General features: G+C 53.6%; 2 protein-coding genes across 34 annotated transcripts in view; one reads left to right on the top strand and one right to left on the bottom strand.

The window, feature by feature from the left end:
• Positions 1 to 21,803, bottom strand: part of SYNGAP1 (synaptic Ras GTPase activating protein 1) — a 34,922-nt gene extending 13,119 nt beyond the window's left edge. For 17 of the 30 annotated variants that reach the window (XR_013534033.1, XR_004742355.3, XR_013534032.1 and 14 more), the window contains exons 1-10: positions 19,729 to 19,802; positions 16,422 to 16,543; positions 14,186 to 14,291; positions 7,847 to 7,938; positions 7,263 to 7,384; positions 4,822 to 4,975; positions 4,511 to 4,609; positions 2,021 to 2,644; positions 1,749 to 1,893; positions 1,372 to 1,516 (exon numbers count right to left, since the gene is read on the bottom strand). Coding sequence is in view for 23 of the 30 variants with exons in the window: in XM_078368891.1 (XP_078225017.1) it covers positions 1,372 to 1,516; positions 1,749 to 1,893; positions 2,021 to 2,644; positions 4,511 to 4,609; positions 4,822 to 4,975; positions 7,263 to 7,384; positions 7,847 to 7,938; positions 14,186 to 14,291; positions 16,422 to 16,543; positions 19,729 to 19,795 (1,676 nt within the window). In the remaining 7 variants the exon portion in view is untranslated. Of the gene's footprint in view, positions 1 to 1,371; positions 1,517 to 1,748; positions 1,894 to 2,020; positions 2,645 to 4,510; positions 4,610 to 4,821; positions 4,976 to 7,262; positions 7,385 to 7,846; positions 7,939 to 8,070; positions 8,875 to 11,775; positions 11,918 to 11,959; positions 12,180 to 14,185; positions 14,292 to 16,421; positions 16,544 to 17,126; positions 17,162 to 19,265; positions 19,368 to 19,728; positions 19,803 to 21,296; positions 21,595 to 21,665 lie in introns of those variants that run through there. The other 13 variants (XM_078368901.1, XM_078368890.1, XM_078368892.1 and 10 more) reach the window with 7 other exon arrangements.
• A 126-nt stretch (positions 21,804 to 21,929) lies between these two features.
• On the top strand, positions 21,930 to 23,481 carry CUTA (cutA divalent cation tolerance homolog). Of its 4 annotated transcripts, none has more exons than XM_008994254.3 (6): positions 21,930 to 21,957; positions 22,352 to 22,566; positions 22,726 to 22,785; positions 22,893 to 22,938; positions 23,066 to 23,115; positions 23,259 to 23,481. In XM_008994254.3, exons 2-6 carry the CDS (start codon positions 22,379 to 22,381, stop codon positions 23,383 to 23,385), a joined length of 471 nt encoding a protein of 156 aa, XP_008992502.2. In that variant the 5' UTR covers positions 21,930 to 21,957; positions 22,352 to 22,378; the 3' UTR covers positions 23,386 to 23,481. The 4 variants fall into 4 exon arrangements, with proteins under 4 accessions (XP_008992502.2, XP_078225032.1, XP_002746448.1 ...); XM_078368906.1 differs by having other exon boundaries at positions 22,230 to 22,566; XM_002746402.6 differs by having other exon boundaries at positions 21,930 to 22,085.
• Positions 23,482 to 23,551: the final 70 nt, after the last annotated feature.

Here is a 23,551-nt window from a genome sequence, read left to right as displayed (position 1 = left end):
GGTGGTAGGAGGTAAGGGTGTGGAAACAGAGGTGAGAGAGGGAGGGAGGGACCGCAGGAGCAAGATGGGAGGCTGCTTGAAGAAGGGGGTCATGGCAGAGGGAACAGACAGATTAGGGAGAGAGAAATGGAGGGGGAGAGAAGGTAAGGGGAGAGACACGTGGGAGAGAGACGGAGGGGTGTGGGAGAGAGACAAGGAGAGGAGGAGAAGAAAAACAGACACCAGGGAGAGACAGAGATGGGAGAGAGATGGAGGGTCACTTGAGGTACAGGGAGCTCGGACCCCCCAACTCTTCTGGATTCCAGGGAAATGGGGATGGAAGTGCCCCAGGCATGATCCCCAGTCCCTGGAATGGCTCAGAGCTCACTCCCCCACCTCCCAGTTCCACTTCAATGTCCCACTGACACCTTAAACTTGACTGGTGTAAAGCAGAGCTCACCATCGCCCCCACACCTCCAACTGGCTCCTCCTCCTGACTTCCCTGGTTGTCAAAGAGGCCACCGGTCTCCCAACTACCAGCCTCATGGCCTCGAGTCATCCAAGACTCCCTGCAGACATGCTCCCTCCTTTTCAATAAGCTGACAATTCCCACTGATCCTTTCCTCAGAAGGTCCTTCCAGCAGTTCCTTCCTAACTTCTCTTGTCACTATTGTTTCAGGATCTGATTTTCATGCCTCTGAGCCCCCAGCTGACCCTACTCCAGTCACCCCCACCACATATACCCACTCTACTCATGGATTAATCTTCCAAATTGCAGTACTTCCTGAAACCTTTAATGGCATCCAATGGCCTACCAATGACCACAGACTCCTTAACTTGAGGCCTTCCAGTTTCTAAAATTAATCTTCCTGCCCAGACATCTCTCCCACCACTCCCCATCACAAGCCACATGCTTCACTAAACCTGATGTAATTGCTACTAACATACTGTAATGTCCCCTGAAAGCTCCTGGACCTTTCTCACAGCCTTCTGAAATGTCTTTCTTGCCAACCACGTCCATATATCAAAACCTAAACCAGTCTTCAAAGCCTACCCCAGGGGGCACCTCCTCCCTGCTTATCTCAATTAAAGCTCTGCCTTCTCTCTGACCTTATATCGCTTGGAAGTGGGGGAACCCTCACTCAGCACAGCACTTACACACCATTATGGCTCTGTGGCTTTTTCTTTTCTAGTTTGTCCCCACTCATTCTGGTGGAGGCCCTCTGAGGGCAGGGACCAGGCCTCTCTCACCTCTGTTTGCTCTACAGCGCCTAGAACAATGCTTTGCCCATAAATGGTGCTCAGTCCTCTTTAAGGATGGACAGATAGATGAACAGATGAACACATAATTCCCCCGACCCTGGCCCCCCAGCCCAGCGTTCCCAGTCTCACCAGTGGGAGTTGACCACCTTGCACAGGGCCAACTCACAGCACATCCGCAGGTTGGCCTGGTGCTCTGCCAGACTGGACGCTGTGCACTTGATGGGGTCTACCTCGCAGTTTTCCTCGGACTCATACAGAGCACGAATGAACTCTCCTGGGGGGTGAGGGCACAAGAGGATGTGGTCACACTTTCCAAGGGCAGGGAAGGGGGTGGCCAGGGTTGGGGAAATTTCAGAATCAGGTGTTAGAGGCTGGAGTCCTAGGACTCTGGGTTAGAAAGTATCAAGCTGTGGAAGGGTGGCCTTGGGGTCTGGGGTACCCAGGTTTGGGGCTGGGGTGGACATCTGGTAGGTTTGGGAAGAAGAGAGCCTGACTGTGGGCCATACCAATGGCATCCTTGAGGTATTTCTGACCAATCAGTCTCATATACTCTTCTATGGCTTTAGTGGCGAGCGTGTTCTCGCGGAATATGAGGTGCTCCCGTTCCATGAACCGGTCTACCTCAGACATGGCCATGTCTGAAAGGAAGTCCTGAGGCCCAGGAAAATCCAAGTATCAGCCTCTGCACAAGCCAATCTCGTGAATTTGCCCTATCCTCTCTAACCCCCACACAAGTGCCCATTCCCAGCTCACCTTTCCCTGAGAGGACAACACTCACCTTGGCTTTGCCTGTACTCTGCAGGATGTGAACTAGTGCACTGGCAACCTCCTCCTTGCCTTTGACATTCAGGGCGGGCTCCAAGACTGCACATAGCATCCGATAATGGTTGGTGACGTACTCTGCAAACTCTTTATATAGCTCCATGGGCAGGATGCTCATTGTCTGGTAACGTGCTTTCAGCCGAACAGCCGGGCAACCTCCTTTGCCCTTGCCCCCTGAGCCACCCCCCGAGCCCCCTCCCCCTCCCGAGCCCATACCCCCAGATCCCCCACTGCCTGTTGGCAGGGTTACAGGGTACCACTGCTCTGTGAAGTGGCGCCCAGCCAGGGTGGCCACCGGCACAGTCACCAGGCCGACATAGCCTGCCTTGTCCTTCTTGCGCTTTTTATCTGAGTCACGGTACAGATGCAGCCGCAGGGCACGGACAGCCGGCAGGTTGTTAAACTCGAAGTGCTCGCCCCAGAAGACGGTGTCCCCTGAGGCAGAGCGGGGCTTGGAGGTGGTGCGTGCATACAGCATGTCATCCAGGCAGAGCTCGCAGTAGTACCGCTTCTTGGGGGGCAGCTCCCGGGCCTCTATGATCCATAGCTTTAGCACATTGTCTACCCGGCGGCTGTTGTCCTGGCATGGTGGGGTAGGCATGATGTTAAAGAGTAAAGGGACAGAGAGACACCAAAAGAGGAGAGACAGTAAGAAAGTGGGATACAGACAGCAATCATAAGGTGAGACAGTGTACTGGGTTGAATAGCATCCCACCAAAACTCATACCTACCCCGAACCTATGAATGAATATGATCTTATTTGGAAACAGGATCCCTATAAATATAATGAAATCAAGAAGAGGCCGGGCACAGTGGCTCACGCCTATAGTACCAACACTCCGGGAGGCCGAGGCAGGTGGATTGCTTGAGGTCAGGAGTTCGAGACCAGCCTGGCCAACACAGTGAAACCCCGTCTCTACTAAAAATACAAAAAGTTAGCTGGGCATGGTGGTGGGCAGGTGTAATCCCAGCTACTCGGGAGGCTGAGGCAGAACAATCACTTGAACCCAGGAGGCGGAGGTTGCAGTGAGCTGAGATCGCACCATTGCACTCCAGCCTGGGCAAGCCCAGGAATGCCAAGGACTGCTGGCAACCTCCAGAAGCTAGGAAGGGGCAAGGAAGGATTCCCTGCTATTGCATCAAAGGGAGCATGGCCCTGCTGATATCTTGCTTTTGGACTTCCAGCCTCCTGAACTGTGAGAGAGTAAATTTCTATTGTTTTACATGACACAGTTTGTAGCAGTTTGTTATAGCAGCCCCAGGAAATTACTCTAGAAGCTGGTTCATACACAGAATCAGTATTGGAAAGATTTTAAAAGCTGGAATAACAAGCCAAAAATATTAATGTAGAATTTAAAAGAACTGGAAAGTCCTGCAGAGACTATCGGAAATTGTGAAAAGAGAACTGCATATAGAATGGATAAATCTTGGCCGGGCGCGGTGGCTCATGCCTGTAATCCCAGCACTTTGGGAGGCTGAGGCAGGCAGATAACCTGAGGTCGACAGATTGAGACCAGCCTGGCCAACATGGTGAAACCCCGTCTCTACTAAAAATACAAAAACTAGTTGTGTATGATGGTGCATGCCTGTAATCCCAGCTACTAGGAAGGCTGAGGCACAAGAATTGCTTGAACCAGGGATATGGAGGTTGCAGTGAGCCAAGATCACATCACTGCACTCCAGCTTGGGTGACAAAGTGAGACTCTGTCTCAAAAAAAAAAGAACGGGTAAGGCTTGACCGTTGGTATAAGGACCTGGGGTGATACAATTGACCCCAATGGTAAGGCTCAGGTGATATTGCAGTGTGTTGAAAACGAACATGATGTTTGTATTCTGCATGGCTGAGATCATGTCAGCATCTTGAGTTCTTTAAGGACATCGAGACACAAGAGTTCCCCCAGAGGAGGGTGACTAGGACTGTAAGCTTGCTAGAAACTGGGATATAGAAAATAGCGAACAGAACTGGGAGCAAGAATTTTTGGGAAGAAGACAGACTCATAGAATTTATGTGCCAAAGGGACCTTAGAGATCATTTAATCCAACCCAGTGCCACCAGTTCCCTCTGTCTTAGAGAGGAAACCAAGGTACAGAGACTTGGCTAAGTATATTTTAAGTGTCCTGCGGAAATGTGCAAGTGGGGTGTTGGTAAAGCATTCCTGCCTGCAGGGAAGCTAGACTAAAGGATTTCCAGAGCCCCATCAACTCTGTAAGTCTACAACTTCTATGGCAGGGAAAGGGATTGTAAGGTAGGGTAGCAGAAAGAGACAAGAAATGGGGGACTCAGAATAATGGGGGTCTCCCCCTCCTTGTCCAGGTCCCCTATATCTGAATCCTCTCCTTCCCCAAGCCTCTCCTCCTTTAACTCACTTTCCTCCCTAGGCCCCAGCTTCCCATGTTGGCTCAGCCTGTGCCCTGCACAGGCTGTGTCCCCTTTAGTCCCGGATACCTTGTTGGGCTTTACTGCCCGCTGCAGATTCTCAATCCATTTGTCTCTTTCGGCTGCAGACCGACAGGCAAAGCATTTTGTTCCTGACGAAGTTGTTACCTAGAAAGGAGTGTGGAGCTGAAGGAAAGGGCTACAGAGTAGAGGAGACTCTACTACCTTCTCTCCCACCCTGGCCTATCCTCCTTTCTTCCAGCCCCAGAAGTTTCTGTTTCCTTGATGTCCTCACCTGGGCCACTTTCTCTAGACCTCTGTGCCCCTCCACCTTCCATCACCCCTGTCCTTTGGCCCTTCCCACGCACTAGACCCTGTACCTCAAAACAGAACTCCTGGCCCAGGATGGAGCTGTGCACTGGCTTGATAATGGAATCTTCATCCAAGTTGAGCTCCAACGCCTCAGCTGCACTGCTAGGACTCAGCAAGGACTCATGAGAGTGCGACTCCTTAAAGCTTTGCATCAACCGGGCCCTGGCAGGCGGGAGGTTTGGGAGAGAGGATCAGGGCCCCCCACTCTTCTTTTTTTTGAGACAGAGTCTTGCTCTGTCACTCAGGCTGGTGTACAGCGGCGCAATCTAAGCTCACTGCAACTTCTGCCTCCTGGACTCAAGCGATTCTCCTGCCTCAGCACACCCAGCTAATTTTATTATTTTATTTTATTTTATTTTTATTTGAGACGGAGTTTCACCACGTTGGCCTGGCTAGTCTCAAACTCCTGACCTTAAGTGATTCAGCCTCCCAAAGTGCTGGGATTACAGGCATGAGCCACCACACCTGGCCCTCCTACTCTTAGACACACAGGGACCCTGCATCATTAGTCTATTGTCTATTCTAGGATGGAGACCTGGAGAGAAGGCCCCCTGAACACCCTTTCCAAACACACAGAAAGAAACCCTGCCTATCTCAGGAAGGACGTGAGGGATATGAGAGAAATCAGAATCCTTGAAGGAATTCCCCTGCTTCAGCTGGGCCTGGTGGCTCATGTCTGTAATCCCAACACTTTTAAAGGCCAAGGTGGGAGGATCACTTGAGCCCAGTCTGGACAACATAGTGAGACCCTATCTATTTTTAAAAAGGAAAAAAAGAAACTCCCACCATCTCACACCTAAGGGGTTGTGAGGACAGGGGACACCTAGAAATATCTCAACCCAGAAATGGACCATTGCAGAAAAGGAAAAAAAAGGAGAGAACAAAGTGGGCCTGGGACACTTCTAGTTCATTAACTCAGGGTAACCCCAGAAACCAGAGCCTCAATATAAAAGAAAAAATGGAAGCAAAGAAGTGAAGGCACAGAGAAGAGATTTGTTTAGCCTGGGGCTGGCACACAGCTAGTGCCTAATAAACATTTAATGATTCAAAGAATGAATGAACACAGCATAAGAGGACAAGTTTTAGCAGAACCAGGGGAAAGAGTGAGGGGAAAAGCGTAAGAAATAGGAGAAAGCTGTGGGCACAAAAGAGCTGAATGAGGGTAAAAGAGAATACAGGGACTAGGAAGAAGAGGAGGTAGGGCAAGGAAGAGAAAGGGGGAGACAAACGTATGTGCAGCAAGACAGAGGACAGGAGAAGAGGAGAGCCAACTGGAGAGATGGCCAGGGGAACAGGGTGGGGGCAAAGAGGAGATGGAATGCAAAAACATCACCGCAGGAGGGCAGAAACTAAAGGAGACTAGGGGCACGGAATAATGAGGGGTAGGATAGCAAGCGGTATGGAGATGGGCAGGGGATGAAGAGTAGAGAGCAGTGGGAAAGCGGGAGGGGAGTTCGGGTGTGGGAGCCTCCAAGAAGTTATTTATAGCAGCCCCGTCATCGCAGGCTCTGGCTGCCGTCAGCGCGACGCTCCCCCGGCCCCCGGCCCCCCGCCCCCGCGGCCAGGAATACCATGCCCTCACCCCCTGCCGGCCCCAAATCCAGCTCTGGCAACAGGGAAGGGGGCAGGGAAAGGTGTGACTCACTTTATCCCAACCTCCCTACCTGCCCAGCCCTGGGGGTGGCCAGACATGGGGGAAAGGGAGGGCATGGTTCTCCCTGGGGAGTAAATGGGTGAGGGGGAAACCCAGAGAGGAACCCCAAATGGCAGGCAACAAAGGCAAACAGTGGAGGTCTCTCCTTCAGCCTGGCCTCAGGGACAGTGCCTTCTGGACTTATGTGGGCGCTGCTTCTTCATGCCTTAGTCCATGGATTGCTCCCCATTCTATCACCCTGCACACCTGTCCCAGCCTCCCCTTCTCTGCCATGCTCTATACTGTCCCTTCCCTCACCCACTGATGAGGTCCTTGAGCCCTAACCATCTTCTGTTCATTCAGCCACCTCCAGCCCCACTCCAACCTGCTGCCCCTGTATTTCCTGCCCTTCCCTCACACCCTTCCACCTAGAGCCTATTGCTCACTCTCCTACCAACCCCTTCCCTGCATTCTTTAAACGTTCCTCCAGGGTCACCCTCCTCCTGTACAGCTCCTTTGATCCTGGGCTAGAGCCCATCCTTCTTGGCCTGAGGAGTCCCTGTGGAGTCCCTCCTTGGCTTCACCTTCATTCCCTTTCCAGCCTCTTTATATCTTCTCTCTGCCACCCTACCCCTCTCCTGCTGCTCACAGATCCCTATTCTCATTTTTCTCTGTTCTGTCCCCTGCCCCATGACATCCCCCAACCAACTTGAGTTGAATCCTTCAAGCTTTGCACACAGATAAGCCCTCCCTCCCCATCTCACAAAGAGATGCTGTATTACATCGATCTCATCCCACATGCTCCAGCCCCTGTACCGGTCATGGTCAGCACTTCGGAAGCGAGGCAGGATCTGTCGAAAGCTGCTGGTCCGGTCAAGTTTGGGTTGTGACTTCGTTCGTTTGATGGAGCTTTTTAATCGTCGGCTCAGGAAGCCTTGCTGGGGGGGAAATGGGGATGGGGTAGGTTGGGCAGAGTCAGTTCTACCTACTCATCCCTCAGCTGGTAAAGAGCCCCTGGATGAAAGTGGGATGGGGGAAAAGAAAGTCTCTAGAGGCGAGGAAAGGGGGATAGGAGCCCTAATACTAGTTTGTCTTCCTTGCTCCCACGGGTACAGTGCAAGCACACACAAACACACACACACTCACACAGCTTGGAGAAGGTAGGAGGGCTGGTCTGAGAAGCAGCGGGGCAGAGCCAAGAAGGGGAAACCAAAGAGGTGGGGAGGTGGGGAGACACACACACACACACACACACACACACACACACACACACTCTTTCTCTTTTTCTCACTCTGACTCCCTCTCTCCCCCTCCTGCCCTCTTTCTCAGACTCCTACGGCGCCAGTTGGGGCTGGAGGGGAGGGGGCCCAGCTGAGCCACATCTGACAGGTACCACTCACCGAGGGCCGGAAGGGCGCAGCGGGGGCGCCCTCCATGCTGTACTGCTTTCCCCCTGGGACACTCTTCCTCCTCGAGCGACCCAAGTGGTATTCTGGAGGGGAGGAAAGGTCCAGAAGGGAAGTTGGGGAGGGGGCCAGGAGGGAAGCTGTTAACCCAGGTTCCCACCCCTGACCCCAGTGCATGCCCCCACCTCCCTCTGCCCCTCAGCTCCGGCCTCACCTACCCCCCGGAAAGCAGCAGGAAGAGCAGCGACGGCGGAGAGGCTGGCAGCGGGAAGGAGGGGGCAAGGAACCTGAGCAGGAGCCCCCTGAGGGGGATGGGGTGGGAGGCCTTAGGCCCATGACTGGGGGCTGGCAGTTCAGCAGGGGGGCATAGCTGAGAGGGTCAGTACAACCCCAGTAATGAAGGACACCAAAGATCCAAAGAGGCTAGGTCCCTGGGGCCCACCCACTCCAGAAGGGGCCAGCTGGGGGCAAAGATGGGTTAAAGGTCATTGCCCAAAGACAGGCTTTCCTCTTTCCCCGGCTGGGCACACCTTCCACCTGCCCCCCACCTCCTGGAACCCCTGTCTGTCTGGAGGGCCAGGGCTGCCTCCCATGACCCCCTCCCTGAACTGGAGGGGGAGGTCTTAGAAGAGATCTGTGAGGAGTAGCAGGGGAAGCCGGGGGGGACAGAAAATCCAAGGAAGGGGCAGGTTTGGGGGAGGGGAGAAGGAGCTGGTTCCACGTGCACTGCAGTGGCAGGGGCTCAGAAGGGGCAGGGGAGGGGAAAAGCAAAGAATGCAGGGGAGTAGGCAGGGAGCAGGAAGAATGGGCAGTGAGGGGTTCTGGGGACTCCCAAGTAAGGATAGGGAGAGGAGGAGGAGGGGAGGTGAATGCGGATGCAGCTCAGCCTGCCAAGAGCCTAGAGGGATGGCAAGCTCTGAAAAAGGAAGCTGAGGCTCGGCTGCAAGGGAATTTAGAGGGGCCGGGGGGCTGGAAGAGAATGTAAGTGGGGGGATGCCAAGCTCCGGCTTCAGCTCCAGAATGGCTGCCCAGGCCTGGGCTCCCCCCTCAGCCCCACAGTCACCACTGCAGCCAATGGGGGGGCAGGTGCTGCATCAGGGGCGGGGCCACCATCTCCACGGCAACAAGAAGCTACAGGCTGGAAGGAGGGGGGTGGACCGGAAGAGCTGCCTGTTAACCCTCTAGGTTCCAGAACAGAACAAGGGAGGGCCACAATTATATTTTCACTGTCTGCTTCCAGAATTGCAAATTCCCTGCAAACTGCCCTAGAATCAGTCCCCAGCTTCCCTTTACCTGTAAAACCCAGATGTTAGGTTTGTATACAAAAATGTGGACCACATGACAAGAGAACCCTATCACTCCCTCAGGAATAGGTATATAGTACAGAAACATACACTGAGCTGTGGAGGTACGTGTATATGAGAACCACAATACAAAAAGTAAGTGGGATCTATGTGCTTTTGAGACATACAGACAATTGTGAGCACGGGCATAGCACGGATCCACATTCTGAGACCCCGAGGCCCACACACTCCACAGGATACATGCTTCAACATATGTGAGCACTGCAACAGGGAGTACATACTTGAACCCAACTGCCCACATGAGAGCTGCTGGTGTGGACTTTGTGGCCCAAGTCTCTTGGGCAATCATGTGGACAGCACACTACAGAAATGGACCTATAACCCTAAGACACACATGGCCCCATGCAGGGGAATTCCAGTTTAACCCCTGAAATACATGCTTGAGTACACCATGATCCCGACCACGGAAAGGTATCCCTATATCTCAGAAGCATAAACATCCTTTCATTCATGTGAAAAGTACAACCATATCCACTCTGTTTCAGGACAACCCCCTTTCCTCCCCCAGCCCTTCCCTCACTCTAACACAGGCATCTGAGATTGCCACCAGAGTAAAGAAAAACCAGGAGCAAATGTGTTAATTATTCTTCTGTTACACACTAAGCAATGCATCCAACGGTTCAGAATATCTCTTCCCTAGTAACGTTTTTCTGCATTTCTCAGGTATGGCTGCCTCACTCTCATGTCAGGGAACCGAGCTCAGCCATGATTTTTACGTGCAAGCTCATCTAATAAAGGCATAGAGTCTAACTTTAAACGCATTGAAATTCTGCTTTGGAACTAAAGCATTAACAGAAGAACAAATTTGATAATTGGCTTGCTTGGTTCTTGGAAGTAATGTAACCTTACACATATTACCAAGAACTAAGATCCATGAACTCACTCATAAGTCACAGGTACACAGAGGCCACTTACACATATGCTTATTAAAGACTTTTGTTGTCGCAGGAAAAGAATAGCAGAAACACACAGGAAAGGGGGGCAGAGTGGCAGAAACCCAGAACGTCCTGTTATTAGTGCTGTATGCAGTGACATGTACAGAGAAAACAACACACACCTGTGTACATACACACAGCAAACCTGAAAAGCATACACTGTGATCCTGGATCTCCATGTCCCATGCCTGCATGATGTATACATGCATGCACACACATAACAGCCACCTACACAAACCCGTAACACAGGCATTGTGCATACACCCACACATGTACACACCCTGTGTACACACACAATGGCACTCACACACACGCAGCAAGGGATTGGTCTCCTGTCCCTCCGACATCTCTAATCTTGCCATCACCCACAGAATCTCCCCCTGCCCTCCAATCCCCCAATCCCTAACCTTCCCTTTGGCCTTTCTTCCTCTACACACCCAGCTGACAGCTCTCAAGGGAAGCCAGGGGAGAGAGGTTGCCAGAGAAGGGTGAAGAATAGGGTTGGACACAGAGCAGAGAAATGGGAGACAGAGCTCTGTGCTGGGAATATGAACCTCTCATGACCGTCCCTGCCGTGACAGGCCTCACTGTGAGCAAGCCTGTATGCCTGAGTGGCCTCCCCTGATCCAACCAAGCCTGATCCTACAGGGCCTACAAGAATCTAATGGTTTCTCCCATCTTTCTCCCTTTCTTCTTTCAGAGATCACTTTACCAGAAAGCCTGACTCTCTCCTCCCCACTGCCTTCCCAGTTCCCAGGCCCCTTCTTCTCCCACCATTTCCATCCAGTTCCCCATCTTAAGCTCTTATCACCCTGTTCTCTCTTCTAAGTCTGGCTCGGCTCTCTCCCACATTCCCATTCTCCAGCTATTCTTCCTGGCCTGCTCTCTGCTCTCTTCTTCAAGCCTCTCTCATTCCTTTTCTTCTATCCCCTCCCTACTTTTCCTCTTTACCCCATTTCTTCCCTTCATGAGGTTTTCTTTCCCTACTTCCTGACCAAGCAGGGCTTACACCTGCCCAGCCCAAAGGTGTTTCATACACAGTAGGATTCCAAGGAACACATTCACACACTTACTCCCCATAACACACCACCCACATCCAGACACGCCCTGGACAACCATGCTGGGATTGACACAGATACTCAGGCCAGTGCTGGAACACACATGCAAAGACACACACCTGCCACCAGGAACACAGAAAATCCTGCTCATAGGGCCACACATTCCCACACACAGAAGGCGGACAGGAGGTGAGCCCTTGCTAGGGATATGCATGCTCAGGGTCAGAGGTGACATGGACCAGCATGGCGGCGAACTGCCCCACAAGCCTGTGGCTGGCCCAACAGCCCCCTAGGCAGGAAACAGGTAGAGTCAGGGTAAGACAGGACACACCTGCACAAGGCTGGCTGCACATGTGTGCACGAGGAACCGGGCCCCCGTGTGCACATGGCACCGACACACAGGAGACACGAGCATGAGCACGAACACACACGCGGCCACACGGGCTGCCCCTTCCACCAGGGGCTCCAAGATCCCACACATCGTCCGCCCCCGCGTGCCCGAGACCCTGCCCGCACGAGGCCACTCCCCGACCCCCACCCGACCTCCGCTGCCCCCCTCCAGTTACCATAACTCCCCCCACTCGGAAGATGCAGCGAGAACATGCGGAGGGAGCAGCTGCCGCCGCCGCCGCCGCCACCGCGGCTTCCCCACCCCCCTCCCCGCGCCCACGCACACGCGCGCCCCCGCCCCATGCGCGCGGCGGGCACCCCCACCACGCGCGCTCCTAGTCCACCCGGCCCCGCCCTTACCTCGCACCGCCCCCCCGGGGGGGTCGGGGGTGTCCCCGGTGGGGGAGGGGCCCCGCCCCTGCGCGGGGGAAGGGCGGAGTGCGGAGAGAGAGGGGGCGGTACGGCCCGGCTCGCACCGCCCGGCGCGGTGGGGGCGGCGGCGGGGCCCGGGACGGCCGCGCGGTGACGGCCGCGGGAACGGCTCCCTCCGCCGCCGCTCCCGCCGCTGCCGCCGTTGCCCGGGCCCCGCCGCCGTTGCTAGGCGACCGCTGCTGCCGTGGCCGCCTCTGTCACGAGCCCCGTCGCCCGGAGACAGCGCGAGAGAGACGGGGGAGGGGGGCAAGGGGACCCCCAAAACAAACCAGGCCACCCACCATCCCCTCCAGAGCAGGACCCCCCCCACACACACACCACACAACCGCGGAGAGAACGAGGGTTCGCGGCTCCACCCAGCAGAGGAGGAGCCCTGGATTCCAATGCCCCTCAAAGGTCCGGCGACCTCTCCCGGGCCTGAGAGTCCACAGCCTCAGCAAACACCTTTGCATAGCCAAGTCCCCAAGGTTCCAACGACCCTATATGCACTGCACATCCTCCATGCCCTTTACACATTTCCATGTCTCCCTGAAGACCCTAAACGTTCACCTCTATCAACTTTCACTAAGCCCTTCCCCCAAATACATGTGCCCCTGGACCACCTCCCAGCCCGTACTGAACCCCAATACAGCAACTTCCACATGCCACCTCAACTCCAAACACACATGATGTCCCCACCCAAAACACATGGGAGACCCCCGCAGAGACCCCTAGACCCTGAGGACTCAGGATAAGGAGAAAGATGGGGAATAAGTGGGCAGATCTGCCAACCACAGGACACATGATAAACATGCTCTATGAGCATGTGACCATTCTGGCCTGGAAACGCAGGTATACACAAGTGCACACAAACACACGCATCTTCCCCAGACATGAACATGACATACACACATACACATATATACACAGATGTGACAAACATCACACACATTCCCTATACACTCCACCACCACCTGGCTTTGCCTCACAGAGATGTGCTACCCACACACCCCCATGGTATGGGGTTTCCATGACAATGACACACATCCCTGACCACCCACCCACCCCTACCCAAGGTCCCAAAACCTGCCCATAAGGCTAGTATCGCCTGGACCTATCGGAAGGCTGGAAGGAGCCAAAGGATGGGGACAGGTCACTGGCTCTCTAAGGGAAAGAAACTGGTAGCCTGAATTCTTGAGGGAGGGGGGCTGGTGGGGAAAAGGGGTCACCTGGGGGATTGGAGGAATGGGGAACCTGGATCGCTGGGTCCTGGAAGGGAAATGTAGTGGTAAGGGGCAGTGACGAGGGGGTTTCCGGGGGCTGAGGGCGTCTCTCTGCACCTTGGCTGCAGATCTCTGTTCTCTGCCTTCATCTCCCCTCACTGTTCCCATGGAAACCTTTTAAGCGAACTTCTCAGGAAGACAAAAATCTTTTTTTAAATGACTAAAGAGGGGGTTGGGGGGGCAGAAAGGGAGAGGGAGGGGAAAAGACAGATGGAGAGAGGGAGAGAGTTGGAGAGACAGACCGAGCAGATAGCTCTACAGACAGAAAGGAGATGAGATGGGAGTCTGATGGACTTTCACCAGGAGCAGAGGGGAGTACGGGGTAATCAAGAGGGGTACAGAAAATAAGAGAAATCAAGGAGGAAAGAAAAGGGGGGTGATACAATTGCAGAAAATAGAAGCAGTTGATAAGAGGAGAAAAAGGGGGCAGGAAAAGGGGACCTCAAGGCCTGAAGGTCCAGAGGAAGAATCAGGAGCGTAGGGGTGGGGCAGAGGTCTGTGGGGAGGACAGGAACTAGGTCACTCTCTCCAACATCCCAGACCAGGGGCTGGGAGGGGCGGCAGGGGCAGGAACACACGGACTGGAAGCTAAAGATCTAAGGAGACTATTTTTACAAGCACCAGGAAAATAGTCAAACTTCGCTGCTGGAGAGGAGAAAGGGAGCGAATCCGAGCGAGGACCCACAGAGCTTCTCACCCACAGCCCCTGTCGCGCTCCACCTTCCAAAGGAGGGCGCCGTCTCCCCTCGAGAAACGAGAGTTTGTCTCCGCCTCCTCCCGCCCCCGGCCAGTTCCCGCAGCTCCCCTACGCCCCCGCCCCCCCGAATGCGGTCCACCTTCAGCCCTCTCCCCGCGCCCGTCCGGGGCACGAGAGCCTGCTCGGCCGCCGTACCATGCTCGCCGTGGGGCCGCCCCTCCACTGGCACGGAGACTGTGCGTCTCAGCAGTTTGTTGCGACTGGACTCGCTCCTCCGGTCCCGGATCAGTAGGGGATGTATCTAGGGGAGGTGGGGGTGTGTCAGACCTCCCTGGCCCACGCCGCCCCTCCCCTCCCTCTCTCCGCCCCCTCCCAGGAAGGGCGGGCCTCCCTTTCCCAAGCCTGCCCACCTTCTGCCCTGGCCCACCACACTTGGTGAGTGGATCTCTCCCTTCTCTCCCCCAGTCTCTCTCTCTCTCTCATTCCTTCTCGTCCCACCCTCTTTTCTCCCTTCATTTATCTTGAAACACCTTCCCAAGAATTCTCCCAAGCCCTTCGGCAACTACTCGGAAGTTAGCTACTTCCTGAATCCAGGTTTCCCTTGACCTTCAGTTCCTCCATTCTCCCTGCTTTCCTCCCAACCTCCCACCTCCCTTACCCCCTTCTCTCCCTCGAGCCTGTCACGGGGGTAGCAGAAGCTGCATTTATAATCAGGTTCCACAGCTTGTCTCCCTCCCACGGCCCGGCTTGCGGCCAGACTGGGACCCAACCTCCCCTCCCCCCAGAGGGCCTGGTCACCTTCCCCCACCTTTCATCTCCTTCCATCACCCAATCCAACATCTCTCAGTTCCCTTCTTCCCCTCAGCCATCACCTTTCCCTAAGCTTCACACCCCACTCCCCCGTCCACCCGCATCCCTACCAACATATATCTCCACCCCTCTGGTCTCTTCCATCTCTACCAGGAGCCACAGGACCAGACCCCTCACTATCCCCAGCCCAGTTCCACAACCCATCCAATTCCAACTCCCTGTGTCTGTTCAGGCTGCTCCTTTTCCCAATTCCATCTAATCCCCTCCCACACACATGCCCTTCCTGCTCTAGACTGGTCATTCCTGTTGCCCCTCAGCTTGCTGGCCACTGGTCCCTGCAGTCTGGCCCTATCTCAGTCATTCCTTCATTACCCCATCCATTGTCTTCCCTCTTCATCCCTGTAAGTTCCCACTCTTGGTTCCAGTTTCCCCTATCTCTCCTACAAACTCCAAACCCCTCAAATGTCTCCCAGTGGTGTCCAAAACTGAGACTCCCGAAACCACCTCTCCTTTCAAAGTCACCATATCCTCTCCTTAACACCTCTGCTTTACTCTGTGGCTTGGAAGCTGTCTACCAACTCTCACTGTCCCCACAGGTCCCTTGACACTCCAGTTAGTCCTCACTGAAATTCTAACCCTTCCTCACCACACCATTCCCAACAGCTTTCAGGGCCCATCTCTCACCACATTTGGTTTCCCAGGCTACCCTACCATTTTTTAAAACTTGTCCCTTAAATCACCCCCATTCCCTGACTCACACCTGTGGGCCACCCTTCCAGTTTGCATCCTCTATTTCCTCTCATGGACATTCCTGCTGACCCAGCTCCCAAATCAGAACCCACACTCCTCTGGCTCTCCGATCTCCATACCTGGCCACCACCTCCCATAAGAGGCCTCTGTCCATTTCATCTCCTTTACTCTGGCTAGTCCCTGCCCCTACTCTACTCCTACTCCTTTAGATAACTCCACATACTCCCAGTTCCGCTCCCTTATATTCCTTCCTTATATCTAACCAGTGCCTTGCAGAAGCCCTCTCAGTGTCTCTTGAAACCTTGATCTCAGTCACTCTCCCAGTCTTCACCCCCATCATGCCAAGGTCCACTGTCCTTGGTCTTCTCTCCCAGTACCCTCCAGCTACCTAAAACCTCCTCTGTCTCCTGCCTTTTCTCTGGGTCCTGCAATTTCTCCTCCCTGCACTCTGCCCCCAGATGGAGAAAGAACTGAGAGACTTGCTTAGTGGGCAAAGTGGAGAGGGGTCCTGAGGATTGCTTTGGTGGGGAGGGCTTTCCCTTTCTTCACCCCTTCTCCAAACCCTTCAGTTCCCCGTCCCCATTCTAACCTATCCTACAATATGAACAGTGTGAAAACAGGAGCCCTCCACCTCCCAAATCTTCAGAACCACATCTCCTCCCCAACACAGCTCATGACCCTCAAAGACCCCCTGGCCAAGGTGAGAGAATGACTACCCCTCTTGTCACATTCCAATCCAAGTCTCAATGGCCACCCTCCTGCCATTTGCAAATGTTTCTTGTCTGCCTTCTTTGTGTCTCTCTCCCCTTCACTAATGAGGACTCTCCGCATTCTCCCACATGCCCTTTCCCAACCTTCCCACCCCACTCACCTCATCCTCATCCAGCATGAGCAGCTGGTTCCCCGAGATGATGCAGAACCGAGGGTTCCAACCAGGACGATCATAGGGAGAATGAACGTATTGGGTTCGGTGCATAGAGGGTCCCCGTACATCTGGGGGACAGAGACACACAGAAACAGTAAGCGAGACTGCATTTGGAAGCAGAGGCCTAAAATGGCAAGAAGAGAGTCTACAAAGTGAGAAGGGGACCCCACCGGCCTTGAGGAGATCACAGTTGAAAGTGAAGCACCTGGCAACTCTAAAGGAACACAGACAAGTGTTTATACATGGGGGAAAAGAGGAGAGGATGACATCACAGAAGGCTCTGGAGACTTGGGGAAAGAAATGCAGAGGTTCAGGGATGGGAATTATATGACAGAGAAGGTACATGTTTTGGAGCAGGGAAAGATGAAAGATCTCTCCATCTACTTCAGAAAAATAACGTGAAGGTGCTGCAGAATTGGCAGGAGAAAAACACACAGAGAAGTTGGTGTCAGATATCTAGGTAAAGGAAAGCATCCAAATAGCTGCAGAAGACAAGGACTTGGAGGTGGCACCAACCCTCTGTAAAAGAGTATGAGGAAAGTCACACAGCTGTGGGAAAAAAGGATGGTGTGTGTGTGTGTGTAGGAACATTGGGATCATGAGATTCTGAGGGCTAAATATCTAGAAAAGAGAGGAAGTGGGGGAGCTTACCTGTTCACAGAATCAGAGACATGAGAGGGCCTCCCCTCCCACCTCTCCTTCTTCCTCTGTGCCCTCCTCCCCTAGTTCAACCCTGTTCATCCTTTGGGGAAAGTTCTGGTTCTTCTGGTAGTAAGGAGAAGATGGCTTTTGTCGGCATCTGGCTGTGGAGGGGCCAGGGCAGAAGGTGGGAAATATGCCTTTGTTTGGAAGAGTAGAGACCAAATTGATCTCTTCCCTCATTCAGTGCCCAGAGAGTCAACACTGCCCCCACCACTGCACCCCACCTAGTCTCAATGGACAGGATGAAGCCCCTCCACAGGTTAGGAGCCTTCCCAAGGCACAGTGGGGAGCCTGAGGAAGAAAGGGGTCAGGGGAAAGAATGGAATATCCAGGCCTGGTAGCAGAGAGGGGCCTCTGAAGATGACAGGTGGAGATGGGAACAAAACTTTCAGAAGAGAGAATAGTAGACCGAGTGTCACCCATGGCTGAGATGACCCCAGGGTCATCCTCCTTCCCCATCTCTGCTGTTCTTCTTTACCATGCCCCTCTCCCTGCAAATTGCCTCTCTTATAAACCTCAATGCCACAAAGGCCCTATTGAAGTAAGACAGATGTCACATTAGTGACATCAAAGAGATAGAAATTAGGCTTAAGGTATCAGAGAGATTTTAGAGGGAAAAAAAAATCAAACTCTGTCACCTTTATGGGATAACTAACCATGATTATATTGCGGGAGAACTTGTCTTTGAGCTTTATTCCAACAGAATGCCCTGAGTAGGAGAGTTTTGAAAATTCAGCCCTTTTCTGTCTATAAATATGTCTCTCAAATTTAGGCAACCTCCAGATCACAGTGAGCGATGAACCCTCAGAATGTCCACCATCTAGAAATCACAATACTTTGAAACTCTGTCTCATCTCAGAGACTAACTAACATTCAGAGATCACCAATACCTAGCCTCAGACTGCAGACATTGCAGGCAACATGCCCACCACACTTAGACACTTGGTACATCCAGAAGAGAAATCTGTTGATACACATCAGCAATTTGGGAAAGGACTGGTTCAGGCTGCAGCCAAGGGAGGCAGGTTAGACTTCAGAGGACATCTTTCTCCTGGGAGCAGGGAACTTGGCTTAGGAACAACTCTAGAAAGACACACACACATATACACACATACAAATACTGTCTGGACTTGGTAAAGAATGATTCTGGGAGGCAGATGCAAGAGGCTGAGGAACATGGCTAAGAAAGGGAAATTTTACTAGGATGAGAAATCCCGCTAGGGCTGAGATGGGGATCCCTTATTCTAACCATCAAAACCTGTGTCTTTGTACCCCAAATCTCCAACACCCCAATAAGTAGAGGTGACAAGAAAAGAATGGTAATAAGAGTTGAGGTATTAAGGGAAGGTGGGTAGGCACAGACTTGTGACAAGGAGTGGGAAAGGAAATGTAGAATGGCCTGGGGGACATTTAATAGGAATAGATATAAAAGAAAAAGAGGCAGAAATGATGGTAAATGCCTAGGGGCAAGGGAATATACCTGAAGGGCTCGACTGGACATGTGTCAGAGCAAATAAGGCAGACCTAATGGGGGGCTATGACAAGCGGTCAAGACAGACTAGTGGAGAAGCGATAGAGATAAAAGGGCACTACCACATAGAAAAGAGATAGAGAAAGGCAATGGACATCAGAGAGGGGACTGATATAGGGGAAGGACAGAAGGGGGACTCATATAAGGAACGGACACCATATGGGGGGAAAGATATAGGTGATGGACAGCAGAGGAGGGAGGGGGAATGGAAATAAGGATTGGAGGGGTGGGGGAAGGGGGTAAAAGTGATGAAGTAAAGACAGCATTAAGACCCTAGAGGTTATATTTCACTGGTCAAGAGCCTTTATGAGGGTCAGAGTGTGGGGCAGAATACTAACCTGTCCCCTACTCCCATCACTTAATCTTACTTGTATTGCCTCCCCACCAAGCACATATAATTTGGCCCTCCCCCTGCCCTGGTCTCCCCTCCCCCATCCCATTCCATCTCTTTCCTCTCTTCCCTCCATCTGGACCCTCCATCCCCCCCCCACTGCCTCCCTCTCTCTCCATCTGGCCCCTTCTCTCCCTCCATCCTCCTCTCTTTTTCCACCCCTTACCATACTCTGAGTCCCCCACCAAATTCTCCCCCCGATCTTCTTGGCTTCTCTTTTCACCCCTGTGTTTTCATTTCTCCCTCCTAGCTCCTCTCGCACGACTCTGTCCCTCTATTTCCTTGATGTTTTCCTCATCACTCAGCTCCCACCCCCAAATTATTTCTGCAGCTTTTTCCCCAACCCAATCCTTCTACCTTCCCACCCCTTTCTGGCGCTTTCTTTCCCCTTCATCATTTTCCCTTCAGCCCCCTTTCAAGGCCCATTTCCTGGCCCCTCCGTCTCTTATCTACCCCTATCCCTCTGGCCTCCAATCCCTCCTTCCCGGTTGCTCCCACCCCTGCCTCCCCGGTCCTCCCCTCTCCCTCCATTTCAGCCGCTCCCCTCCCTTGGCCCCGGCTCTCCCCCGCCCCCTGCCCCTCCCCCTGTTGCCCCCCATATGGCCCTCCCCCTCCCCCCGACACCGTACCTCTGAAGGGGGCATAGGACATCGCGGGGATGCTCCCCCGATGGATGGAGGCGCGAGACCTGCTCATCAGGCCTGGGGGGAGGGGGCGGGGGGACGGGGGAGAAAGAAGAGAGAAAGAGGGGGAGAAAGAGGGGGAGAAGGAGGAGGAGGTGGAGGAGGAGGAGGAGGAGAGAGGAGGAGAGAGGAGCAGAGAGAAGCAGAGAGGAGGAGAGAGGAGGAGGAGGAGGAGAATAAGAGCCAACGGCAGCAGCGGCAGCCGAGAGAGAGGGGGGCGGGGGAGCGAGCGAGAGCGAAGAGAGCAGGAGGAGGAGGAGGAGGGAGAGACTCTGCAGCCCCCACCCCTACTCGAGGAGGCCCAGATTGTGTGAGAGAGAGAGACCCCTAACTCAAAAACACACCAGAGAGAGCCGGAGGTCCTAAAGATACAGACCCCAGACCCTGAGGAGAGACCCTAGACCCACAGAGAAAGATACTTCACCACCCCCCACCGTGGGTTAATTTGAGACACAGGCCCAAAATCTAGAGGAAAAGAGACTCCTGATTTGAGAGAAAAAACGACCCCAGATCCCCAGAGAGAGGAGCCAAATATCAAAATCTGAGAATCCAGTCTCAAAAGGGTTCTCCATATCCACAGACATCTTAGACTCCAGACCCTGAGATGATGATTTCAGGGACCAAGACCTGCGACCTCATCAGAAAAAGATGAAGTCCAGATTCAGAAAGAGCCAGATCTAGAATTAGAGGCTAGAGAATTCAAACCTAGAGAGAGACCCCAGACTCAGATCTCACAGACTGATAACTCAGAGACAGAGACACTCCAGACTTAAGGGGAGAGAGACATTCAGCTGATCAGGAGCTGGACAATTCAGAGACCCAAAATTCATGAAGAAGACTCAGAGAGTGCAACCACAGACTCTGGAACATAGAAACACCAAAAACAAAAAAAGGAAACTCAGTCCTAAGAAATATCTCCGCACAAACACTGAAAGACTCCACTGAAATCCATCTCAGAGACAAACTCCAAACTCAAAGACAGAGATCTCAGGGATCCTCCCCTCCCCTCTTCCCTGCCCTGGAACCTCGGAGAGGTAGAACCCTGACGTCAGCCTGGGAAACTCCGAGGCATCCCCACCACCAGACCAATGACCTCAGACCTTGAAGGGAGGGGGAATACTGGGTAAGGGCAGTGGCAAGAGCTTTTTTCTCTGCTGCCTCCTCCCACCTCTCTGCCTCTCATCAGCCCCTCTCTCCATTTTTGGGTCACAGGATGCGCTTGGGCCCCAGGGAAGTTATGTAGGGCAGGTCCTGGCTCCTTGGGGGATGGGTTGGGGAAAGGAGACCCAAGGCTGAGAGGTGGACCAATCCTGGGGAGTGGAATAAGCAGGGAAGAGGGGACAGAAGGACCATCACCACTATCCCCATCCTGCAGCCCTCGTTCTCCTTTCCTCTATTCAGCAGTCTGTCTCAAGCTTTGGGTTTTCAATTAAGATGACTAGGCCCCATTTTCACCATCCTCTACCCCACGCACAGGGTGTCACTCTGTTCTTTTAAAATGCATCTTTCCTCACCTAGCCATTGTCTTGCTATGCACGTGCCTCCCTAATCACTCCCCCTACCCAGGGACAGCGGGCTTCTCAGATCACCGTGGTTCATTCCAAAACCCAAGCAAATCTCTGTCCCAACTAAAAGGGCAGGGGGCGCTCTCTTCACCCCTGAGGTTGGGGTGAAGGGTCCTTCTCAGATCCTCCCACTCCTTGAGGCCTGGAAAACAGTGCAGGGGAGGTCACTAGGCACATTGTGGGGTTTAAGGATCATTCCCCACTCCACAGCCAGACGCATCGACTCTGCGGGGGTCTCCGGCCCCCCTTTCCTAGGCCAGCTCTCGCCTCACGTGGCCTGCGGGGCTGGCCTGCGATTGGCCACTTCGCGTCACTCACTGAGTGCCGCCGCCGAAGAGGCCCGGCCCCCTCACGTGACAGTGGAACGCCGCAGCGGCTCTCCTCCGCCAGCAAGTGGCAATTTCGGGTTCACACGGAAACGGGCGTGCCATTTCCGCGCACGTCTGCAGATCCGGCGGTCGATTGGTCAAGTCTCGCATCGCTCCTCCTTCATCAGGAGGCGGGCAAACCGCGCCACGTGAGGGCCGGGATTGGCTGGCTCTGGAGGCGCGGGTGGGCCGGCTTCTGTCACATGGGCGAGCTGTTTTCTTATCACGTGGCTGCCACCCAGGTAAGAAGAGGCTGCTCTTCCTGGCGTTATTTCTCCGTTTGACGTGTGGCCTTTGAGATCAGCTCTCCTCTACCAGCCTAGGCCGCATGAGTGGGTGGCGGGCTCCCGCGGTCCTGCTCGGCGGAGTGGTGAGTGACCGGCCCTGTCCCGCCCCTTCCGGTCCTCGAGGCCTCTACCCTACCTGCACCCCAAATCCCAGAGGTTGTCTCCCTGAGGTGTGAATGAAAACTGAGCCTTTGCCTTACTTTTCCAAGTTTCTCTCTCACCTTCAGGAGCATTCTTCGGGGTGCATTAGAGGGAGTGCAGAGAGCCTGAGTATCTAAGCGAAGGCTTCCCCGGGTGTAATTTCCTGGGCTGTTTGTGAGGAGAGACCGAATTCGCCCCCTGCTCTCAGGCCTCTCTGCTCCTGTCTTTTGTTTGGATGCCGGTGCTGCTGCCTGTGGCCTCCCGCCTTCTGTTGTTACCCCGAGCCCTGCTGACCATGGCCTCTGGAAGCCCTCCAACCCAGCCCTCGCCGGCCTCGGGCTCCGGCTCCGGCTACGTTCCAGGCTCGGTCTCTGCAGCCTTTGTCACTTGCCCCAACGAGAAGGTCGCCAAGGAGATCGCCAGGTAGGGACCTCGATGTGCAGCGAGAAACGATGATTATGAAGGGAGAATTGGGGGTGGGGCAGAAGAGTACCGCTTTCTGCTCTCTTCAGCTCTGGAAGCCTGTCTCTGGGCTTTGGGGGTCGTGGGGGCACTCTGAATGGGACTCTCTCTTCACTCTAGGGCCGTGGTGGAGAAGCACCTAGCAGCCTGCGTCAACCTCATCCCTCAGATTACATCCATGTGAGTCATAGGAGTTGGGGGATTAACCTAACTATAGGAGCTGACTGGGAACCTCTTTCCTGGGGAAAATGCTTTGCCCCCCCAACTCTCCCTCTCTGACCTTTCAGCTATGAGTGGAAAGGGAAGATCGAGGAAGACAGTGAGGTGCTGATGGTGAGAAACATTTCCCCCACCCAACAAAATTTCCCTAATCCCTGACCCCTTAGGCCCTTATCCCTCTTCTGAGAAATTGAACTCAATCCCACTCCTTGATTCAACCATGTTTATCTTTGTACCTTAGATGATTAAAACCCAAAGTTCTTTGGTCCCGGCTTTGACAGATTTTGTTCGGTGAGAACTTTTGAGATGGATGGGGTGAGGGTGTGTACTGTGAGGTGTGACTTGCTGGGCCGTCTAAGGCTTGTGCCTGAGGGGGTGGTTTCCTTTGGGTAAATCTTTGAGTAATCCCTTTCCCCCACCCATCTATCTTGCAGTTCTGTGCACCCGTATGAAGTGGCAGAGGTGATTGCATTGCCTGTGGAACAGGGGAATTTTCCATACCTGCAGTGGGTACATCAGGTCACAGAGTTAGTTTCTGACTCTAGCACAGTCCTGCCATGATGAACCCTGTTCTGCCATGATCCCCCACGATATTTCAATGTCTTCTGACTTCCAGGTGATGACTGGGCCCCCAATAAATCCTGTTGGTTCTCTCTGCCTTTTGCCTGTTTTGTCCTTGTCATGTATGCAAATTTGTTGGGAGTGTATAAGTGCTTTAAGTCCCTGT

This window comes from Callithrix jacchus, chromosome 4 (genome assembly GCF_049354715.1).
Source record: "Callithrix jacchus isolate 240 chromosome 4, calJac240_pri, whole genome shotgun sequence".
Classification (NCBI taxonomy): domain Eukaryota; kingdom Metazoa; phylum Chordata; class Mammalia; order Primates; family Cebidae; genus Callithrix; species Callithrix jacchus.
The sequence above is the reverse complement of the archived record's forward strand: the minus strand, read 5'-3'. Positions and strand labels throughout refer to the sequence as shown.